The 20,998-nt window shown below is 41.8% G+C and overlaps 1 protein-coding gene across 3 annotated transcripts in view; it reads right to left on the reverse strand.

The window, feature by feature from the left end:
* The window catches only part of LOC132392448 (solute carrier family 35 member F5-like), a 193,414-nt gene that overhangs the window by 101,907 nt on the left and 70,509 nt on the right, over positions 1-20,998 (reverse strand). For all 3 annotated transcript variants that reach the window (XR_009511541.1, XM_059966304.1, XM_059966305.1), the window contains exons 3-6: positions 17,306-17,440; positions 16,483-16,545; positions 13,889-13,961; positions 2,351-2,541 (exon numbers count right to left, since the gene is read on the reverse strand). Coding sequence is in view for 2 of the 3 variants with exons in the window: in XM_059966304.1 (XP_059822287.1) it covers positions 2,351-2,541; positions 13,889-13,961; positions 16,483-16,545; positions 17,306-17,440 (462 nt within the window). In the remaining variant the exon portion in view is untranslated. The remainder of the gene's footprint in view (positions 1-2,350; positions 2,542-13,888; positions 13,962-16,482; positions 16,546-17,305; positions 17,441-20,998) is intronic.

Here is a 20,998-nt window from a genome sequence, read left to right on the forward strand (position 1 = left end):
ATAAGACTAATGAACGCATATTAGATACTTCTATGATGTTAAGTCAATTGCAGTGTATATTTTCCTGTATCCAATTAATTGAAATGCAATACTTGATGTGGTGAAGAATATATCCATATGTAATTTTCTAAAGAAGAAATTTAGCCATTTATACTGTTTATAGAGAAACTCCATCCCACCTTTTGGAACACATTGGCTTATCTTTAATATGTTCATTGCTTGCACTAGTCATACGAATAGACCACAAGATATAACAGAATTAGGCCATTTGGCCCATCGTCTGCTCTGCCTTTTCATTATGGCTGAACCATTTCCCTCTCCTGTATTCTCCCCATATCCCTTCATGCTCTGACCAGTCAGGAATCTATCAACCTCTGCTTTGAATATATCCAATGACTTGGTCCCCGCAGCCAACTATGGCAATGAATTCCACAGATTCATCACCAGTCATAACCATTTTTACACAGAGGGTAGTGGGTGCGTACAATGCCCTGCCAAGGGTGGTAGTAGGGGCAGATAATAGACAATAGGTAGTAGGTGCAGGAGCAGGCCATTTGGCCCTTTTAGCCAGCACCGCCATTCACTGTGATCATGGCTGAACATACACAATCAGTACCCCATTCCTGTCCTCTCCCCATATCCCTTGACCCCACTATCTATAAGAGCTCTATCTAACTCTATCTTGAATGAATCCAGAGACTTGGCCTCCACTGCCTTCTGGGGCAGAGCATTCCACATATCCACCACTCTCTGGGTGAAAAAGTTTTTCTGCATCTCTGTTCTAAATGGCTTACCCCTCATTCTTAAACTGTGGCCTCTAGTTCTGGACTCACCCATCAGCGGGAACATGCTTCCTGCCTCCAGTGTGTCCAATCCCTTAATAATCTTACATGTTCCAATCAGATCCCCTCTCATCCTTCTAAATTCCAGAGTATACAAGCCCAGTCGCCTCAATCTTTCAACATATGACAGTCCTGCCATTCCAGGAATTAACCTTGTGAACATATGCTGCACTCCCTCAATAGCAAGAATGTCCTTCCTCAAATTTGGAGACGAAAACAGTACACAATACTCCAGGTGGGGTCTCACCAGGGCCCTGTACAGCTGCAGAAGGACCTCTTTACTCCTATACTCAATTCCTCTTGTTATAAAAGCCAGCATGCCATTAGCTTTCTTCACTGCCTGCTGTACCTGCATGCTTGCTTTCATTGCCTAATGTACAGGAACATCTAGATCTCGTTGTACTTCCCCTTTTCCTAACTTGACTCCATTTAGATAGTAACCTGCCTTCCTGTTCTTGCCACCAAAGTGAATAACCTCACATTTATCAACATTAAACTGCATTTGCCCACTAACCTAGCCTGTCTATGTCAACCTGCATTCTCATAACATCCTCCTGACATTTCACACTGCCACCCAGCTTTGTGGCACTGGCAAATTTGCTAATGTTACTTTTAATCCCTTCATCTAAATCATTAATGTATATTGTAAACAGCTGCGGTCCCAGCACTGAACCTTGCGGTACCACACTGGTCACAGCCTGCCATTCCGAAAGGGACCTGTTAATCACTACTCTTTGTTTCCTGTCAGCCAGCCAATTTTCAATCCATGACAGTACTCTGCCCCCAATACCATGTGCCCTAATTTTGCCCACTAATCTCCTATGTGGGACTTTATCAAAAGCTTTCTGGAAGTCCAGGTACTCTACATCCACTGGCTCTCCCTTGTCCATTTTCATAGTTACATCCTCAAAAAACTCCAGAAGATTAGTCAAGCATGATTTTCCCTTCATAAATCCATGCTGACTCGGACTGATCCTTCTACTGCTATCCAAATGTGTCGTAATTTCCTCTTTTATAATTGACTCCAGCATCTTTCCCACCACTGATGTCAGGCTAACTGGTCTACAATTCCCTGTTTTCTTTCTCCCTCCTTTCTTGAAAAGTGGGACAACATTAACCACCCTCCAATCAGCAGGAACTGTTCCTGAATCAATAGAACATTGGAAAATGATTACCAATGTGTCCACGATTTCTAGAGCCACCTCTTTAAGTACCCTGGGATGCAGACCATCAGGTCCTGGGGACTTATCAGCCATCAGACTCAACAGTCTATCCAACACCATTTCTTGCCTAATATAAATTTCCTTCAGTTCATCCTTTACGCTAGTTCCTTCGGCCACTATTATGATTAGATGCATTAGATACATTTAAAAATCACTTAGGTAGGCACATGGATGGTAGGAAAATGGTGGGCAATGTATTTGGGAAGGGTTATATTGTAGGTTTACTTTGTGCCAACGGATCTGTTCTGTGCTGTGCAATAATGCAGGACGAGAGGAGATACTCACCACAAAGCAGAAGAAAAAGCTGATTTTTGCTACTTGTGATATTGTCAGTTTGCCAGCAGATTTTAGTGCCGCTTCATGATCCTTTGCTGCTGGATAGGACATCCTAGACAGCTTTGCTTCAAATGCGTGATGAGCTGGAAGCTGCCGCACCTCCATAATATTACTGAATCGAACACGTGTCTTTTTCACAGCTATAAACAAAACAAATTCATATAAAACTTCTAGCATTTCAATGAAGCATTTATTTTCTTTAATAATGAAAAGATAAAATGCCAGAACCACTCAGCTTGTTAGGCTGCATCCATAGAAAAACTATTCCATTTCAGGTAAGTAGATTTCTTCAGAACTATGATGCCGAGTGTTTCCACCATTTTTACTTTTGAGCTCAAGCGTTTATGTTCTTTAATGAAACATTCCTCCCCATTACACTCTTTTTGGATTTGGACTTTGAATGGATAAACACACAGGTACATCAGAATCAAAATTAGGTTTATTATCACTGGGATGTGATGTGAAATTTGTTAATTTAGCAGCAGGGAAAATGAAATAATAATAATAAATAAAATAAAAATAATAAATAAACAAGTAAATCAATTACGTATATCGCATAGTTTAAAAAACGTGCAAAAACATAAACACTGTATATTGAAAAAAAACAAGTGAGGTAACGTCCAGAGACTAAATGTCCATTTAGGAATCGGATGGCAGAGGGGAAGAAGCTGTTCCTGAATCACTGAATGTGTGCCTTCACGTTTCTGTGCCTCCTACCTAATGGTAACAGTGAGAAAAGGGCATGCCCTGGGTACTGGAGATCCTTAATAATGGATGCTGCGTTTTTGACACACTGCTCCCTAAAGATGTCCTGGGTACTTTGTAGGCTAGTACCCAAGATGGAGCTGACTAGATTTACAACTTTCTGCAGCTTCTTTTGGTCTTGTGCAGTAGCTCCTCCATACCAGACAGTGATGCAGCCAGTCAGAATGCTCTCCACTGTACAATTATAGAAGTTTCTGAGTGTATTTGTTGACATGCCAAATCTTTTCAAAACTTAATAAAATATAACTGCTGTCTTCCCTTCTTTATAACTACATCGATAAGTTGGGACCAGTTAGATCCTCAGAGATCTTGACACCCAGGAACTTGAATCTGTTCACTTTCTCCACTTCTGTTCCTTCTATGAGGATTGATATGTGTTCCTTCGTTTTACCTTTCCTGATGTCCACAATCAGCTCTTTCGTCTTATTGACATTGAGTGCCAGGTTGTTGCTGTGGCACCACTCCATTAATTGACATATCTCACTCCAGTACGCCCTCTCGTCACCACCTGATATTCTGCCAACAATAGTTGTATCGTCAGCAAATTTATGGATGGCATTTGAGCTTTGCCTAGCCACACAGTCATGTGATTGTCAGCGAGGAGGATGTGTTATCACCAATCTGCACAGATTGTGGTCTTCTGGTTAGTAAGTCGAGGATCCAATGCGCAGGGAGGTACAGAGGCCAGATTCTGCAACTTCTCAATCAGGATTGTGGGAATTATGGTATTAAATGCTGAGCTACAGTCAATGAGCAGCATCCTGACGTAGGCTTTTGTGTTGGCCTGGTGGAAAGCCATTGAGATTGCATCTGCCATTGACCTACTTTAGCTTGTGATGAAAAATATTAAACAATTTAGTAATTTACCAACTTAATTCAAGGAAATAGCTCCACACAATGTTATGCCTTTAGGAAATGAAGATCAAGGATAAACAGATCAAAAAGGATGAATTTGACAAGAAAAAATTAATTTACATCCTCTCTACATTTCCACGGCTGAGGTAATGAATTAGACATACTGTGAAGGTCTCAGTACTCGCTGCTAGATTTTCAACTTGAGGTAGTAGTGGCAAGACTGAAAGAAACATTCAAGTTACCCACAGCATCTCTGGGTCAACAAAGGTAAATAGGTTAAAACATCTCTCAATCAAGTAACTTGCTGCTTAAAAGTTTGAATATTCAGATACCAATAAAATAGGTTGCTCTAGCAATGATAGCTGTCACTTAATGTCCTTTAACAAGGTCTCTTTAAAGATCAAGTTGTAGTAAAATCATTTTGAGGTATTTCACAGCAATGTCTGTCACTGCTGAATGTCCTTGGACAAAGTCACTTTGAAGAATAAGTTGTAGTAAAGTCACATCGAGACATTTCAAATTAATTTTAATTCATGACACTATGTATATTGAAAGACTCAAAGATCCTGTTTTCTTTCTACTTCCAAATCACTTTCTACATTACGTTTCCCTCTCAAAATCACTATTTCTAGAACAATATAATCCAACATGTTTCTGCATTTTTTGCATTAATGCTTTTAAGATCACTATTTTATTACAGTAACCATGGGCTGGTGGAGTGGAGATACATCTCTACCAAAGGAGGTATAATGTGTTCCTTCTCCCCCCCCACCCCCCCAACCTGCAGGTTACCCTTGGGTGAAGCAGCTGCTTAGACCCTGAGTAGGGTCATATGAGCAGCTGATGTAAATCACGTCCTGGTTTTGTGATCACTGATGTCAGGTAGACAATCTCTGAAGAGTATTGATAACAGCTGGCATCACCTATCTTGTAAAGAAGGGAATGTCAAACCACTTCTGTAGAAAAATTTGCCAAGAACAATCAAGCTCATGGAAAGACCCTGAACATGAATGCTATACCACATGGGACATAATGAACAAACTGGTTTTATTGCATAGCTCCAAGGACACGTAGCTATGTCTCCATTTAAGACCATCAAGGCCCTGATTTTCTTTGGAGACGTTGTAGTAGACAACTGTTACGAAGGATGCTCAACTCTGATGGGCAGAAGGGTACAGAGTTACCCATTTCCCCTCCCCTGGGAGAATAACAAACTGTTACTGTTACCACGCTGCTCATGAGAGAGAAAGAGAGATCAAGAGGAAAACAAGTTGGAACATCTGCTGCTGATAAGAGGAGGAGAGGAGCCATTGATTTACTGTTATGTCTTTTAGAGAGGGCTGTTTACTTGGTACCATTCTGTTCATTAAAATTCCTCAGTGGACAGCCGGAGTGGGCTGGTTTGATGGGCTAAGCCATTCAAAACTGATTGACACCTGAGACCCCATGAGTAGGGATAAAAGTGAGGTCTGGGGAGACACCCCGCAGACACAACAGGAGACACACTAGTGAGCACTGCTTAAGTGTTGGAACCCACGAGAAAAGTGTGGGGCATTGGAGATCGAACGAAGGATCGGTCAATTTTAACTCACAGTGTTTATAGCAAGGCCGGTGGGAGCTTGTGTGTATGTCCACCCTTGCCTGGGTGACGAGTCCACCATAGAAGAACGGTCTAGCTAAAGGACAGAGGGGTCATACCTGAATGGCCACAACAACACATCGACAGATCAAGAACATAAAGGAAGGTTTGACTGGCTGTCACTGTTTGCGCGCTCTCTCTCTCTCTCTCTCTCTCTCCCTCTCCCTCCCTCCAACGGTTACAACAAAAGAACCAACAACTACCTCAGCCTACATGAACAGAACTGAACTTTATACTTTCCCATGATAATTCATTATCCCCTAGACAACGATAGACCTTGTTTATTATTTATTGTTATTATACCCACACTTTTAGGTTTAGTATTGCTAATGTGTATTATCTGTATATTTGCACTGTTGATATTGATTTGTATATTTTACTAATAAACACTGTGTTGAAAATAGTACCAGACTCCAACGGATACTTCTATCTTTGCTGGTAAGACACCCAGTTACGGGGTACGTAACAAATTGGGGGCTCGTCCGGGATTTGATTACCAAATTGGGGGGCCAGTGAATTGGGCTATAAGTCCAGACTTTGATCTGGTTGCGTGGGTAACCAGACGGGAAGCCAGCAAAGATGAATATAGACAAATTTTTAGAAAGCCCGACTTTGAAGGCACTAGAGGGTGCCACAAAGACGGTCTTGGTGGATATTGCGAAACGATTAAATCTCACAGAGGTGAAGTCGTCAATGAAAAAGTGGGAGATACAAAGGGCCATAGCCCAGCAGTATATATCCAAGGATGTGTTCACGCCAGGGGTATTGGAACTTATCCCTGAAAAGAAACCAGTTGTTGGGGTGGTTCAGTTAGAGTTGGAAAAATTAAGGTTGGACATGGAACAGAAGAAAAGGGAGTATGAGCTCCAGCTAAAGGAGTTAGAGGCGCAAAGGGAGAAGGAAAAGGCTGAAAGGGAGATGGAGGAAAGGGAAAAGGAGAAACAGAGGCAGCATGCGCTAGACATGGAGGGGTTAAAGCAACAGGGAAAAGACCGAGGAGAAAGCACAAGAGAGGAGAATTTTAATGTTAGTAGAGAGTTTAGGTTAGTACCTCCATTCGAGGAGACTGATGTTGATAGTTACTTCATGCATTTTGAAAAGGTGGCAGTGAATCAGAAGTGGCCCAGAGATCAGTGGGTGGCGTTGTTACAAAGTGCATTCAAAGGGAAGGCTCAACGAGCATATGTGGTATTGTCCATGGATGAGTCTGAGGATTATGAGGAAGTAAAAGAGGCTATCCTTCAGGCCTATGAGTTGGTACCTGAAGCGTATAGACAAAAGTTCAGAGATTTAAAGAAACTATGGAATCAGATGTATGCAGAGTTTGCCTATGAAAAGGGTGTGCTCTTGGATCACTGGAATGCTGCAGAAAAGGTGGAGGAGGATTTCCATCGTTTCAGAGAGTTAATTCTGATTGAGGAATTTCAAGGTTGTGTTTCGGATAATATCAGGATGTATCTGAATGAGAAGACGAATAAGTCTCTATCGGAATTTGCCAGGTTCGCAGATGAATATGCCCTAACCCACAAGTCAAGGTTTTCCTCGAATAAGAGTTATCAGAAAGGCAGTAGGGACGGTAGAGAAAGTCCACCGGCTAAGGTCAAGAATAAGCTGGGAGTTAGTGGAAAAGGTGAGGAGGAAGACAAGCAGGCTGGCAGGAAGGTTCCTGGCTTGACTTGTTATAATTGTGGAAAGGTTGGTCATACTGCATCTAAGTGTTTTGCTCCGCAGAAGGAGACAGGAAAAGGGAAAACAGCAGTCCCTACAGGGTGTATTGAGTCAATCAGCAAGTCGACGAGGAAGGCAAAGGTAGATAGAGTACGAGAGGGGAGTGAGAAATTTAATTCAGAAGGGACGGTGTCTGAAAGAAGGAGAGACCCCAGTTCCAGTGAGAATCTGGAGAGATACTGAGGCTGATCAGTCATTGATCCTAACTAAGGTGCTAGATTTTGGTCCTGAGACTGGAGTGGTAGTTTTAAGTGGTATAGGAAAAGGGACAGAAGCTGTGCCTTTGCATGGGATCATTTTAAAATGTGACCTGGTACCTGGACCAGTCGAAATAGGGATGCGGTCAGAATTACCGAGAGACGGCGTGGACGTCCTTCTTGGTAATGATTTAGCAGGTGGTGATGTGTGTTCAGCAGTGAAATTGACGAGCAAGCCTGTAAGTGTTGAGGACCTACCCCTGGATTCTAAGAACTATCCCGCATGCGCAATCACTCGCAGCATGTCGAGAAAGGCAGCTGAGAAAGAGGTCAGTTTAAATCAGTCCAGTGTCTATTTGGCTGAGACATTTTTACCGACCCTGTACCAAGAGGGGTTAGGGGATGGTAAAGCGGAGAATAGGGAGGTGAAAGAGAGTAAAGGAGAGGAGGTAGACCTACCCTTAGCCAAGAGGGAATTTATAGAGGCACAGAGTAAAGATGAGAAACAGATAAGGCAGTTAGAAGGTCCAGGGTTGGACATGGATGATCTGTCTGGCTTGACAGAGCAGTTTGAAGTTGAAAAATTTAAATGTGTTCCCGATAATGATATGAAGGCAGTCCTAGATGAAAAGGATGCCACTACCTTGAGGGGGTCTGCTGGGGTAGCAGATGAAATTGTTTTAACCCGCAGGGTTGAATTTACTCCAGATGGGAGTAACTCAGAATTTGGAAAAGGGACTGGTATAGATAGCCCGGAAGAGGTAGATGTCCCATTTGAGTGTGTTCAGGGTGTGGAGTCACATGGTACTGAACCTAGTAATGAAACTCAGGAAAGGTCCGAGGTATCTGATTCAGTTGAAAAGGAATGCAGTTCTTTTGGGTCATATGGACTTGGTTCAGTGAAGAAAGGGTTAACCTTGGTACCAGTGGAAAGTGAGAATTCTCAGTTGTTTGTGTTAGAAGGTGTGTTAAGTTAGTGAGGAGATGAAAGCTGGTGATGTGAATATTATTGAAGGAGAAGGGAAAGGTGTTGTTCCTAAATTAAATAAAGAAAATTTAAAGTCTGAATTGGTTTTAGAAGCAGTAACCAGGCTGAAGGAACAATGGCTTGTTAACAAGGTGCCTGTGAATCAATTACAGTTTGTTTTGGAATTCAAAGGTAAACAACTTGCAGATGTTAAACTGAAAACTAATAGAATGAAGGGTCCTGAAGATAAAATTAATGACTTGCTCAAAAATAAAGAATTGTGTGGAAGTTCAGAAAATAGGCTAAGTTTGGAAAACATTGGTGATAAGATAACTCCTATGAAAGGAGTATGTGAAAGCCTATTCCACACTGGTGAGCAAGCTAAACATATGAGAGTTAAGTGGAAAAGAGGAAAAGGTTGACAAATGCCACAGGATCTGGTTTTGAGGGAATTTGACAAAGCATGTAAAAGATAAAAACACCATGGAAGATTGACTGTTAAGTTTAAAAGTAAAATAGAGATTAGTATTTGCACAAACTTCTGTAATGTACTACAGTATAATCACACACGTATTGATTCACATTTTGTAATAAATACTTAAGATCACAACCCTTTAGTATTTTTTTGCTGACGAAAGGAAAAAAAAATAGGTGGTTATTAAGTTGGAGTCTGATGCTACAGGAATTTATTAAGATACAATATATTAAAGGGAGTGACAATGTAATCGCTGACTGGTTATCTAGATGCTAAGTGAAGGTATATCTGTATTGCTTTATAGTTAAGAACACTTCCGTATTTTTGCTAAACTCTGTAATCCTGTAAAACGCTGTACTAGTTAATTTTCCCCTTTGGTGAAAATTCCTAGAAGGATGGGGGTGTTACGAAGGATGAACAACTCTGATGGGCAGAAGGGTACAGAGTTGCCCATTTCCCCTCCCCTAGGAGAATCACAAACTGTTACTGTTACCACGCTGCTCATGAGAAAGAAAGAGAGATCAAGAGGAAAACAAGTTGGAACATCTGCTGCTGATAAGGGAGAGGAGAGGAGCCATTGATTTACTGTTATGTCTTTTGGAGAGGGCTGTTTACTTGGTACCATTCTGTTCATTCAAATTCCTCAGTGGACAGCCGGAGTGGGCTGGTTTGATGGGCTAAGCCATTCAAAACTGATTTGACACCTGTGCCCCCGTGAGTAGGGATAAAAGTGAGGTCTGGGGAGACACCACTCAGACACAACAGGAGACACACTAGTGAGCACTGCTTAAGTGTCGGAACCCACGAGAAAAGTGTGGGGCATCGGAGACTGAACGAAGGATCTGTCAATTTTAACTCAGTGTTTATAGCGAGACCGGTGGGGGCTTGTGTGTGTGTCCACCCTTGCCTGGGTGATGAGTCCACCATAGAAGAACTATCTAGCTAAAGGACAGAGGGGTCATACCTGAATGGCCACAACAACACATCGACGGATCAAGAACATAAAGGAAGGTTTGACTGGCTGTCACTGTTTGCTTGCCCTCTCTCTCTCCCTCCCTCCCTCCAACGGTTACAACAAAAGAAACAACTACCTCAGCCTACATGAACTGAACATTATACTTTCCCATGATAATTCATTATCCCCTAGACCGGGGGTCGGCAACCCGCGGCTCCGGAGCCACATGTGGCTCTTTTACGACTGTGCTGCGGCTCCCTGTTGCTTTGGGAAATAATTGGTTGTGGCGACCCTTTTCCTGGCACATCCGAACCGACTCACAATTAGATAGCCTACGGGGGTTTGCGAGCACAGAGCTTTGGAGCCTCTGCGCCATGGGGGGCAGGTTGAGGGAGGCTTAAAAGTGAGGCTGAAGATTTCGAATAAAGTTTTTTTCTTCGACTGCAGTTACTGACTCCGTGTCGTAATTTTAGCGCTGCGTGTAGCACACCGCTACATGGTCAGTATTTAATTAAAATGTATTTTATGTTAGTTTGTTAGTTTTTGAAATGTAAATCTAAATTTGAAGATTATGGTGATCTTGTACAGTCTAAATAAGACGTTGTGGCGACCCATTTCCTGACACATCCGAACCGGCTCACAATTAGCCAGCGTTCAGGCTAAGGGAGATAGCCTACGGGGGTTTGTGAGTACGTGTCTTTTGCAGCATCCGCGCCCATGGGGGGCGGGTTGAGAGAGGCTTAAAAGCAAGGCTGTTTAGTTCGAATAAAGCTATCTTTGACTGCAGTTTACTGACTGCGTGTAGCACACCGCTACAACGTGTTTTTATCGCTGGCTGTCCAGAGGGGAGGTGCTGAAACGCTTTGGCGCGTGTCTGGAAGAAGTGAAAACTTTCCTGGGCAGCAAAGGGCTCACCTTTCCTGAGCTGGAACAGCCAGAGTGGCTGGAAAAGCTACACTTCATGGTAGACATGACAGCGCACCTGAACACGCTGAACACAGCTCTTCAGGGGAAAGGACGTACAGCCCTGCACATGTTGGAGGATGTTTTGGCATTCGAGCACAAGTTGACGTTGCTTGCCAGAGATTTACAGAAAGGCACATTGTCTCACTTCCCCAATTTGAGAGAGTTCAAACAAGGTCACGACATGATAAATTCGGAGTATTTACATTCTGCAATCATCGCAATGCAAACATCGTTTGGGAAACGCTTCTGTGAGTTCAGAGAGTTCATTATCCTTCCCTAAGCATCGATCCATCCCTACTGAATACGACTGCATTGTCAGGTGTGAGTCAACCTGAACAAGGATGATAAATATTTTAATTGCCTATTATTTAACGTATATTCATATGTTTTCATTGTTCAGTGAAATAGTCCTTTTATTTTTCAGGTTGACAGCTGGCTGACGTTATTTTTGGTTTGCTGCTGGCGGCAAATTTAAGTTTGGCGTTTTTCATAAATACAAGAAGGACTCAAATAGACGTCGAGTATTTTACTTAAAAGTAACCTTCAACCCAACGTCTTTTTTTCGGAGGTCAAAATGTTTTTGTTGCATGCAGAAATGTAATTTCGTTTTCTCTGCAGGAGTTCATCAATTTCATAAATGCAACACATTATAGTTTGTTTATACATAGCATAAAGGCAAAACAAAACGTTGTATGCAGTGTTATTTCATTTTAAATGTCAAACGGGTTTTGCGGCTCCCAGTGTTTTCTTTTCTGTGGGAAACGGGTCCAAGTGGCTCTTTCAGTGGTAAAGGTTGCTGACCCCTGCCCTAGACAACGATAGAGCTTGTTTATTATTCATTATTATTACTATTATACCCATACTTTTAGGTTTAGTATTGCTAATGTGTATTATCTGTATATTTGCATTGTTGATATTGATTTGTAGATTTTACTAATAAACACTGTTTTGAAAATAGTACCAGACTCCAACGGATACTTCTATCTTTGCTGGTAAGACACCCAGTTACAGGGTACGTACCACAACACATACCTAATTTTTTAAAACAATTTTCACTGTTTCCATTGTGATCACAGTGTTTACTTGTTGAAATCTTTGGTATTCCTTGTTGGCTGATACCACTATGGCTGGAGCTCTTGCACCAATCTATGCCATCTTACTCCCCCACCCTGTCCATCTTGATAATTCTCAAATAACCAGGCTTCTCACTGTCAGTGGAAATAGAAATATTACAAATATATGATTTAGGAGCAAGAGCAATGTACTCAAGTATTCTCTGCTATACAATAACACCAAGGCTAATCTGATTGAAGCCTGAATCCTGAAGCTTGATAAACAGACAAATGTTATTTTGATCTAGGTGAAATAAATGATGTTTTTTCCCTTTCTGTTTATTTAGTGGCATACAGAAGTTCTCTGACTAATGTGCTGAAACCGGACAACAGTTTCCATTTGGAAATCTTGTGTCTCGCAGAAAGCAGAAAGAGGTCATTCAGTCTACAGTTACAGATATTATTACACATATTTCAATGCAGCCATTAATGTTGATGCTGCAGTGACCCAGGATCCTGGGTTTTATCCTCACCTTTGCTGTTGTCTGTGTGACCACATGGGTACAGGCCAGTTCTCAGAGCATTTTCCTACTTATTTCTCTGTGATCTATTCTCACATACCCATTAACCTACCCGTCCCACCACCAATTCCCCCGCCATGTACTTACATTAAGGGTAATTTACAGTAACCAGCCAGCATGTCTTCACAATGTGGAGGGGAACCAGAGTTCCCAGAGAAAGCCCATGCGGTCGCACAAATAACAGAAGGTCAGGATGAAACTCAGGATCCTGGGTCTCTGCAGCATCAGCATTAATTGCTACATTAACAATTCACTAACATTAAACAACAATAGTAATTTAGATAGATGAAGTCTCACATAACATTTACAACAGATTTAAATAACCACAACACAATGTAAGAATTATTAGGTACAAAATCAAAATGTAATTGATTGATTGTTCTATCTGACAATGTGATGCATGGAGTATGAGAGATGGTATGAGTATTATAATAAGCAGGCAGAAAATGGAACAAAATAGAAACTTCAAAAAGTTTGTTGAACACATAACCACTGCAAACTAACAATATAAAGGTACGTTGAGTTTATCAGGTCCCAGCTTGCTCAGAGGGAGGAGTGAAGACAACATAATCTACCATGAGATTGGAACAACAAATAAAATACCTTGTTAAATAATATCTCTTGTAAGTATAGACTGGTCACCTTGGGATCAGTGGAACAACAGTCAGAGGAAAAAAAGTTAAAAAGTACTTGGAGAGGCACACTTCCAATTCAGTAGTTCAGGAGAACCAGTATGGACTTGTATAACTAAGTCATGTTTTGCTAATTTTAACTGGATTTTTTTGGTGAAAAAGCAGAGAAGGCGGATGAAGGAAATGCAATGTATGTTGCTCAAAGAGATTTTAAGATCATTAGACAAAATTTCATATAAATGACTAATGAATAAAATTATAGCTCCTGGAATTTTAGGCTGCACAAATAATTAAAACATTGATGTAAATTTACTGCGGATTTAAAATTTTAAATTCATATTTCCTACATCCCCAAAGCTGCACAATCACTGATCTAAAATACAAGATCCTGGAACAGATTCCCTACTACGACTGCTGGTAAATTCTAGCATGCTCCTGATCCTATGTGGAATTCAGCTGGGGAGCAAGTTGGTAAATTGCCAGTGAAGTTTTTTTCAATAAGAACATGAATTATGCATTCACAAAAAACTCCCCAACTTGCTAGTACTTATTTGGGGAATGCCATGTATTCAAGGTATAATGACAAACTTGATCCAGGCCAAGATTCTTCAAAATCTGAACATGACATGCCCCTCTGCTAAGCTAGGCAAAGTAAGAGTCTGAAGCTAAACCTACCTGGAATGTTGTCATTATTAGCTTTATCATTGGCAGAGTCATGAAACTTCACTGGGATGTACAGAGGTTCACTCTGCAAAATAAGGAGAAACAAGCTCACAACTACTTAAACAGAATATTTAAAAACTTTACACAATATATGAAAACATACTTATTTTAATAGTTGTTATTAGGATTTAATTTTGAAAATATATTTCTATATCCTAATCATTGAGCCTAACTTTCCCTTTTTCTTTCATTTGTAGTTACAAAATTTACCACAAGGCCTTCATTTGTGGTGTTTAAAGTGGTTTCCAGGAAGCTATTCTTCATTCAGAAACATCTGCTCTTCATTGACAACACGTTTGTTGATAATCTCTGCATTGGCAACAATAAATTTGGTATGAAGGTGGCACATACCATCCTTCTATGAAGTCCACTTCATATTATTTTAATAATCGGTTTCTGATACTGAAAATAACGTGTTGGGGATAGTGCGTGGGAAGAAGAGATCAATGCATGAAACCTGAGTAAGGTCTACTTGGACTTATACAATATGTACTTTGAGAATAAATTGAACTTTGAAGGAGAATCACTTCTGCTGCTCTTGACCCATGTGAAAACTTTTCAATGATTCAAGTTTTAATATTTCTGCGATTTGGAATAATTGCCCTTTTTTAAAAATTTTTCAGATTAAGAAATAGAGGAACACACACAGAAATACAGGTATATTGTTTGGATCAAAATGTTAATCAAGATGCAAATTGCTCTGTTTTTCTGAAGGTAAGACAAGGGTCAAGTTCCAGTCTGAAAATTCAAGACAATTACATCCATTGACTCTCCCTTCTCTATCATGCCTGTTATTTACTCAAATAATTCCAACAGGTATGTCAGGCAAGATTTTCTCTTCTGGAAACAATGCTGCCTTTGGTCTATTTTATCATGCATGCCCAAGTATCCTGAAATCTCATACTTACTAACGCACTCCATCATCTTCCCAACTACTGAAGTCAGGCTAACAAGCCTAAAATGATAACTTTGTCTTATCACATGCCTTTCTATCTTCCATTGTAATTCATATCCCACATCCTGGCTATTGTTCAGAGGCCTATATATAATTCCCATCAGTTTTTTTAACCTTGCTCTTTCTTAACTCTACCCACAAAGGTTCTCCATGTTCCAATCTTATGTCACCCCTTTCTATGGATTTGATTTCAATACAGCCACCCCATCCCCTCCGCCTAACTGCCTGTCCTTTTGTTACAAACTGTATCCTTGGATGTTAAACCACCATCTTTTTTCAGCCAAGACTCAGTGATGCCCACAATGTCTTACCTTCCAACCTCTAACTGCATTACAAGATTTGCATTACCTTATTCCATATACTGTGTGCATTCAAATATGATATCTTCAGTCCTGTATTTATCACCCTTTTCAACTTTGTCCCCGTTACACTTCAGCTCATCCCTCTGACTGCAATTTTGCCCTATCGACTGCTTGACATCCTTATGGTCTCACTATACAATGCATCAATTTGTATACCACTTTGGTTCCATCCCTCTGCCAAATTAGTGCTTAAACTAACCCTCCCCAAGAGCTCTAGCAAACCTGCCCAGGAATATATTGGTCCCCCTTGGCTTCAGGTGTCAGCCATCCTTTCTGTTCAGGTCATAACTTCACTGGAAGAGGTCCCAATGATGCAGAAATCTGAAACCCTGCCCTTTCCACCACGCCCCCAATCACTCAGGGTGGATGTGGAGAGGATGTTTCCTATGGTAGAGGTATCCAAAACTAGAGAGGGAACAGCATCAAAATTGAGGGGCAACCTTTAAGAATAGACAGACAGACATACTTTATTGATCCCGAGGGAAATTGGGTTTCTTTACAGTCGCACCAACCAAGAATAGTGTAGAAATACAGCAATATAAAACCATAAATAATTAAATAATAATAAGTAAACTATGCCAAGTGGAAATAAGTCCAGGACCAGCCTATTGGCTCAGGGTGTCTGACACTCCGAGGGAGGAGTTGTAAAGTTTGATGGCAACAGGCAGGAATGACTTCCTATGATGCGCAGTGTTGCATCTCGGTGGAATGAGTCTCTGGCTGAATGTACTCCTGTGCCTAACCAGTACATTATTGAGTGGATGGGAGACATTGTCCAAGATGGCATGCAACTTGGACAGCAACCTCTTTTCAGACACCACTGTCAGAGAGTCCAGTTCCACCCCCACAACATCATTAGAGGTAAGGAGGAATTTTCTGAGCCAGAAGGTAGTAAATCTATGGAATGCTCGGCCACAGACTGCAGCGGAGGCCAAGGCTATGCATATATTTAAGGCAGAGGTTGATCATTTCTTGAACAATCAGGGCATCAAAGAATATGATGAGAAGGCAGGTGTATGGGGTTGAATGGGATCTGAGATCAGCAATGATGGAATGGTGGAGCAGATCCATGGGCTAGATGGCCTGATTCTGCTCCTATGGTTTATAACATGGTAATAACATGGGAATCTTGGTTTAACCTTATGGAAATTCACTTTATGGATGGTTTTCCAGCAATATAAACCTTTTATAACAGGAAGACAAAATTGTTTGCAACACAGCGTACTCACCAAAGAATTATTTACACTAGTGTCTGTAGTACAAGTTGCAAGATAACTTTCAGCATCTGCAAACTTAAAAAAAGAAATAGTTTACTAAGCTGGCACCAGAAACAGCATATTAATATGAGAAAATTGATCTTGGTACATTCGCTAAGATTGAATAACAATTAATTAAGTATTTCTGTTTTTGACATTTACTGTAACCATAAATCAGAAAATTACATCTTAAAGTAAAGCTAGTAAACCTTTCACAGGGTCTCTCATGAGTCACAGAAACAGGCCCTTAGACCCATCTAGTTTGTGCCTATCCCCATCGACCTGCACCGGGACTATGGCCCTCCGTGAAGTTGAGATCGCACGCACCACTTGCCCTGACAGCTCGTTCCTCTGCGTGAAGAGGTTTCCTATCACGTTCCCTTTAAATTTTTCACCTTTCACCATTAACCCATGATCTCTAGTTGCAGTTCCCCCTTAAGTTCTGTGGAAAAAAACTGCTTACATTTACCCTACCTACTGTATACCCTTCATAATTTTGCAATCTCAAACTTCTACGTTCTACGTTCCAAGGAATACGGTCGTAGATGGCTGATTCAGAAGATTAAGATACTTGCGATCTGCAGAGACTTGGTAGATTAGAATCAAAATTGACTTGGTCATAGAAGGCAGAGGGTAGTGGAAGGGTATTATTCCGATATTATGGGCTGAAGGGTCTGTTCCAGTGTTCTACAGTTTATGTTCCTAAACTTGCAGCAACACAAGTTATTTACAATATATTGCCTTTAAAATTATTAAGAAAATGTAGATTGAGGGCTTAGTTGGAAAAGTTACTCACCAACGCAACATGCCTTCCATTGGTACATTGCTCCCGCCATGGCTTCCACACAAGGAATCCAATTAAGTAAAGAACAAACATGGATGTTTTGGCAAATGTACTAAAAAAGGGTTTCTCATACTTTTTAAATATATACTGGAAAGAAGAAGAAAAAAAGCATGGTTAATTTTTTTTTAAAGACCTACTAAGCCAGTTAATCTTCATGTACAACAAATTAAGGATTTTATCTGCTCCCTGAACTTTTGTACTCCTCTTAAAACAACACAATCTGTAAAAATGTTGAATTTACAATCACCACTTATGCAAAGCACATTCCCAGGTATGCACACAGACAATGTTGTGCAGTGCCTAGTAAATGTATTCCGGCCCCAACCCTTTGTTCACGTAAATGAGTATTACAATCAGGGCTCGATCAAATTAACAGATTTTTTTTTTTAATTTGCAAATCATATGCTCCTTTTTCACTGTAGAGCCCAAAAAACTGGGAAGTTGGGGAGCAGCAGTGGACAACAATCTTGTGATCTTGTCAGAGATGTTCAATTGGGTTAAGGTCAGAAGTCTGACTGCGCCACTTAAAGACATCAATTTTCTTCATTTGAAGCCACTCCATGGCTGCTCTGGCAAAGTGCTTTGGGTTGTTGGCCAGTTTAAGCTTTTTAGCAGAGGCTACCAGGTTTCATCCAGGATCTCTCTGTTCTTAAACAGCATTCATTTTCCATTGTTCTCCGATTAAAACAAAGAGGGAGACTGAAACACCGAGGTGAATGCTGAAGATGAGCACCAGCTTCCTGCCTTTTGATCACTGGTGGGAGTGCTGTGCTAACGGAAAGGGAAGCCTGCCTTTTGATTGCTGGTGGGTTCACTCTGCTGCTGGAGAGGGGAGACTGCCTTTTGATTGCTGGTGGGTTCACTCTGCTGCTGGAGAGGGGAGACTGCCTTTTGATCACTGGTGGGATCGCTCTGCTGCTGGAGAGGGGAGACTGCCTTTTGATTGCTGGTGGGTTCACTCTGCTGCCGGACAGGGGAGACTGCCATTCGATCGCTGGTGGGATCACTCTGCTGCCGGACAGGGGAGACTGCCATTCGATCACTGGTGGGATCACTCTGCTGCCGGAGAGGGGAGAGTATGTGACTGTTACTGTTAGTGATTTTTGGGTTTAAGTCATTTACATTTAGCAGATGGCTTTGGCTACCAGTCTTCTGTTCCTTGAAAACGTATTGTGGATTTAATTTGGAACAATGCATTCCTAAAAGCTGTGAATCCCAGTCCACAGATGATATGAAGTTTGCATGTAATTTCAAAAGAAAGCTTTGTCTATACTTTGTAAACATGGAATTATCCTTCGTGTTTAGCAATAAATACTGAGCCCCACATTGGGCCAGCAGACCTTCCACTGAAAGCGTCTCCATATGATGCCTGCTGTACCTAGTTTTGTCAAATAAAGAAGCTGCTTTGTATCTATCAGTAACGCAATTTCATTCACGCAACAACATTTGGTGTCAGGAGTGGGATACCTTCATGACCCATCGTGTGGCCAGCAAGCCTAGCAGTCTAAGTGGGTAAAATAGCACTCACACTTGGATCTGTTCGGGTCAGTGGTATACGGGAATACCAGGTATCACAATCGCGGAGAGCTGAACTGGTAGATATTAAAGTAGTGTGTGTATGTGAGGAAACTTTGCGTGTTAACTTGGTGAGATGAAGCCACCAGTTGCGAAGGGTGGTTACCAACGGTTCAGGATGCCAGAGTTCGGGGAGCTGCATTTTACTGTATACATTTTGCAAGTGTGAGGCAAATCAATAGAGCAGGCATCATGAGTTCAGTTCAAGTGCTCAGAAATGGCAAATTGTGGTGTATATACTCTGTGGTTTCACGTATGTGCTGTCTAACTGGTACCTGTCTTTTATATTTTGCGTAGTGTGGGAATTAGTGTGGCTGTATTTCAGGAAGAGGTTTTACCCAGCTATATCTGTCGAAATGGCACCTATTGAGATCAAGCAACGTCAGGTTGTGAACCCCGATGATCAAAGCCAGCACGTGACAATGATTACGACCATTCATAAGCCCTTCACCTCCGGGGAGAAACAGAGCATTTTGTCAGAGTTGCCCTCACTTGGAAGTCGCCTGTGGGAATTCGGAATTCTGGCGTAAGCTTGAGGAAATGGCTGAAATTCACCAGATGCACCCTAAAGATATACATGTGTTGGAAAAAGTGAAGTGCCCGAGGAATATGTGGGACAGGATGGCCCGGGGGTGCGGGATGGTATCTGGACAACTACCGGGAATACCAGGAATGAAGAAAGATATTACTTTTCTAAAGGGGAAGTGGGGCAGTGACTGGGGGGAGGTGAGAGTAACTAGGGTATGATAATGGCAGTGATTCAAAAAACTGATGAGACGGTTGTAGATAATGCAGAATGTAAATAGTGAGTGTATGAGGAGTATTCTGGGTTGGACAATCCAGGGAGGGAACGACTAAACTTTCCTGAAAATGCTGAAGGAAGGCCTGCACTCAGCCCACCAGGGAGTTTTAGATTTAGGCATAACGGTAGGGTTGACCTACTCTGCGATAGTTTCCTGGGCCAGTGAGGTAGACCGAAGAAAGTGCAAGAGAGACAGTAAAATGGCTGTAGAGGATGCAGCAGCTGTGATGTCCCAGAGAGTTTGTTTTGTTTGTCAGCGACCAGGGCATGGAGCAAGGAACTGCTGGAATAGACATGGGATGATAAAGGAGCTGATATGCTATAGGCGTGGCCTATTGGGACACGGTTAGAAGCAGTGTCCAAAAAAGAGGAAACAAAAACAGATGAACATCACAGCAGACACACAATCTCTCACCCCATCGGTGCCCGGTCTGACTGACGATCAGATCAAAAAGGTCAGAAAAAGGTGTGGTGACGGGCCCACTGCCAGCACTGGTGCCCTGCAGATGTACACAAGAGCGTTACCAGGGGGACGGCCATGCAACACGTTAGTGGACACAGGGGCATCGATATTGACAAAAGACATTCTCTTGCCAACAACCGGACAGGCTATTTATATTAGCGGTGTAGGAGGGAAAACACTGAAAGCAGAAAGAAGTCACAAATACTAGAAAATGGGGGCGTGTAGCTTCCAGTGTATTTCTGGTTCTGTCCGAATATCGAGGGCACCATCCTCGGAACAGACATCCTAAGGGAAGCAGGAGCTGTTATTGATTCAGGAAAGGGAGAAATAATATGGACAAGTCAGGGGCAGCGAACACATACAAACAACAGAATACACAACACAACCTGGCTAGCATAGTCGCAGCTGCCCCGATCACCAGAAACTGGAGCCAGGATGGTGTCTATGGGTTACTTTGTTGGCAGCAAGATTGTGGACAAGTAAAGATAAACCCAGTTAAAGTAGATGGGGACCTGCATAAACCCCATAAGCAGTACCCTATAAAAACTGACCACTGTCCAGGGTACAGTGAAGGCACAAAAACACCAAGGGATACTCAGAGAGACTGCGGCTGTATGGCCAGCAAAGCCCAGTGAAACATATCTGTTAACCACAGGCTATACCGCCCTTAAAACCATGCCATTTTAGTAAAACTATATGAAGAGGTGGAGGCAGAAGAGAAGGAGAGGAGGCAGAGAGAGGGAGCAAAGGAGGGACCAGGTGGGCGCTGGGCACAAGGGGAGGGAAGAGTCCCACCATGTGTTAG

Source organism: Hypanus sabinus, chromosome 4 (genome assembly GCF_030144855.1).
Source record: "Hypanus sabinus isolate sHypSab1 chromosome 4, sHypSab1.hap1, whole genome shotgun sequence".
Lineage (NCBI taxonomy): Eukaryota > Metazoa > Chordata > Chondrichthyes > Myliobatiformes > Dasyatidae > Hypanus > Hypanus sabinus.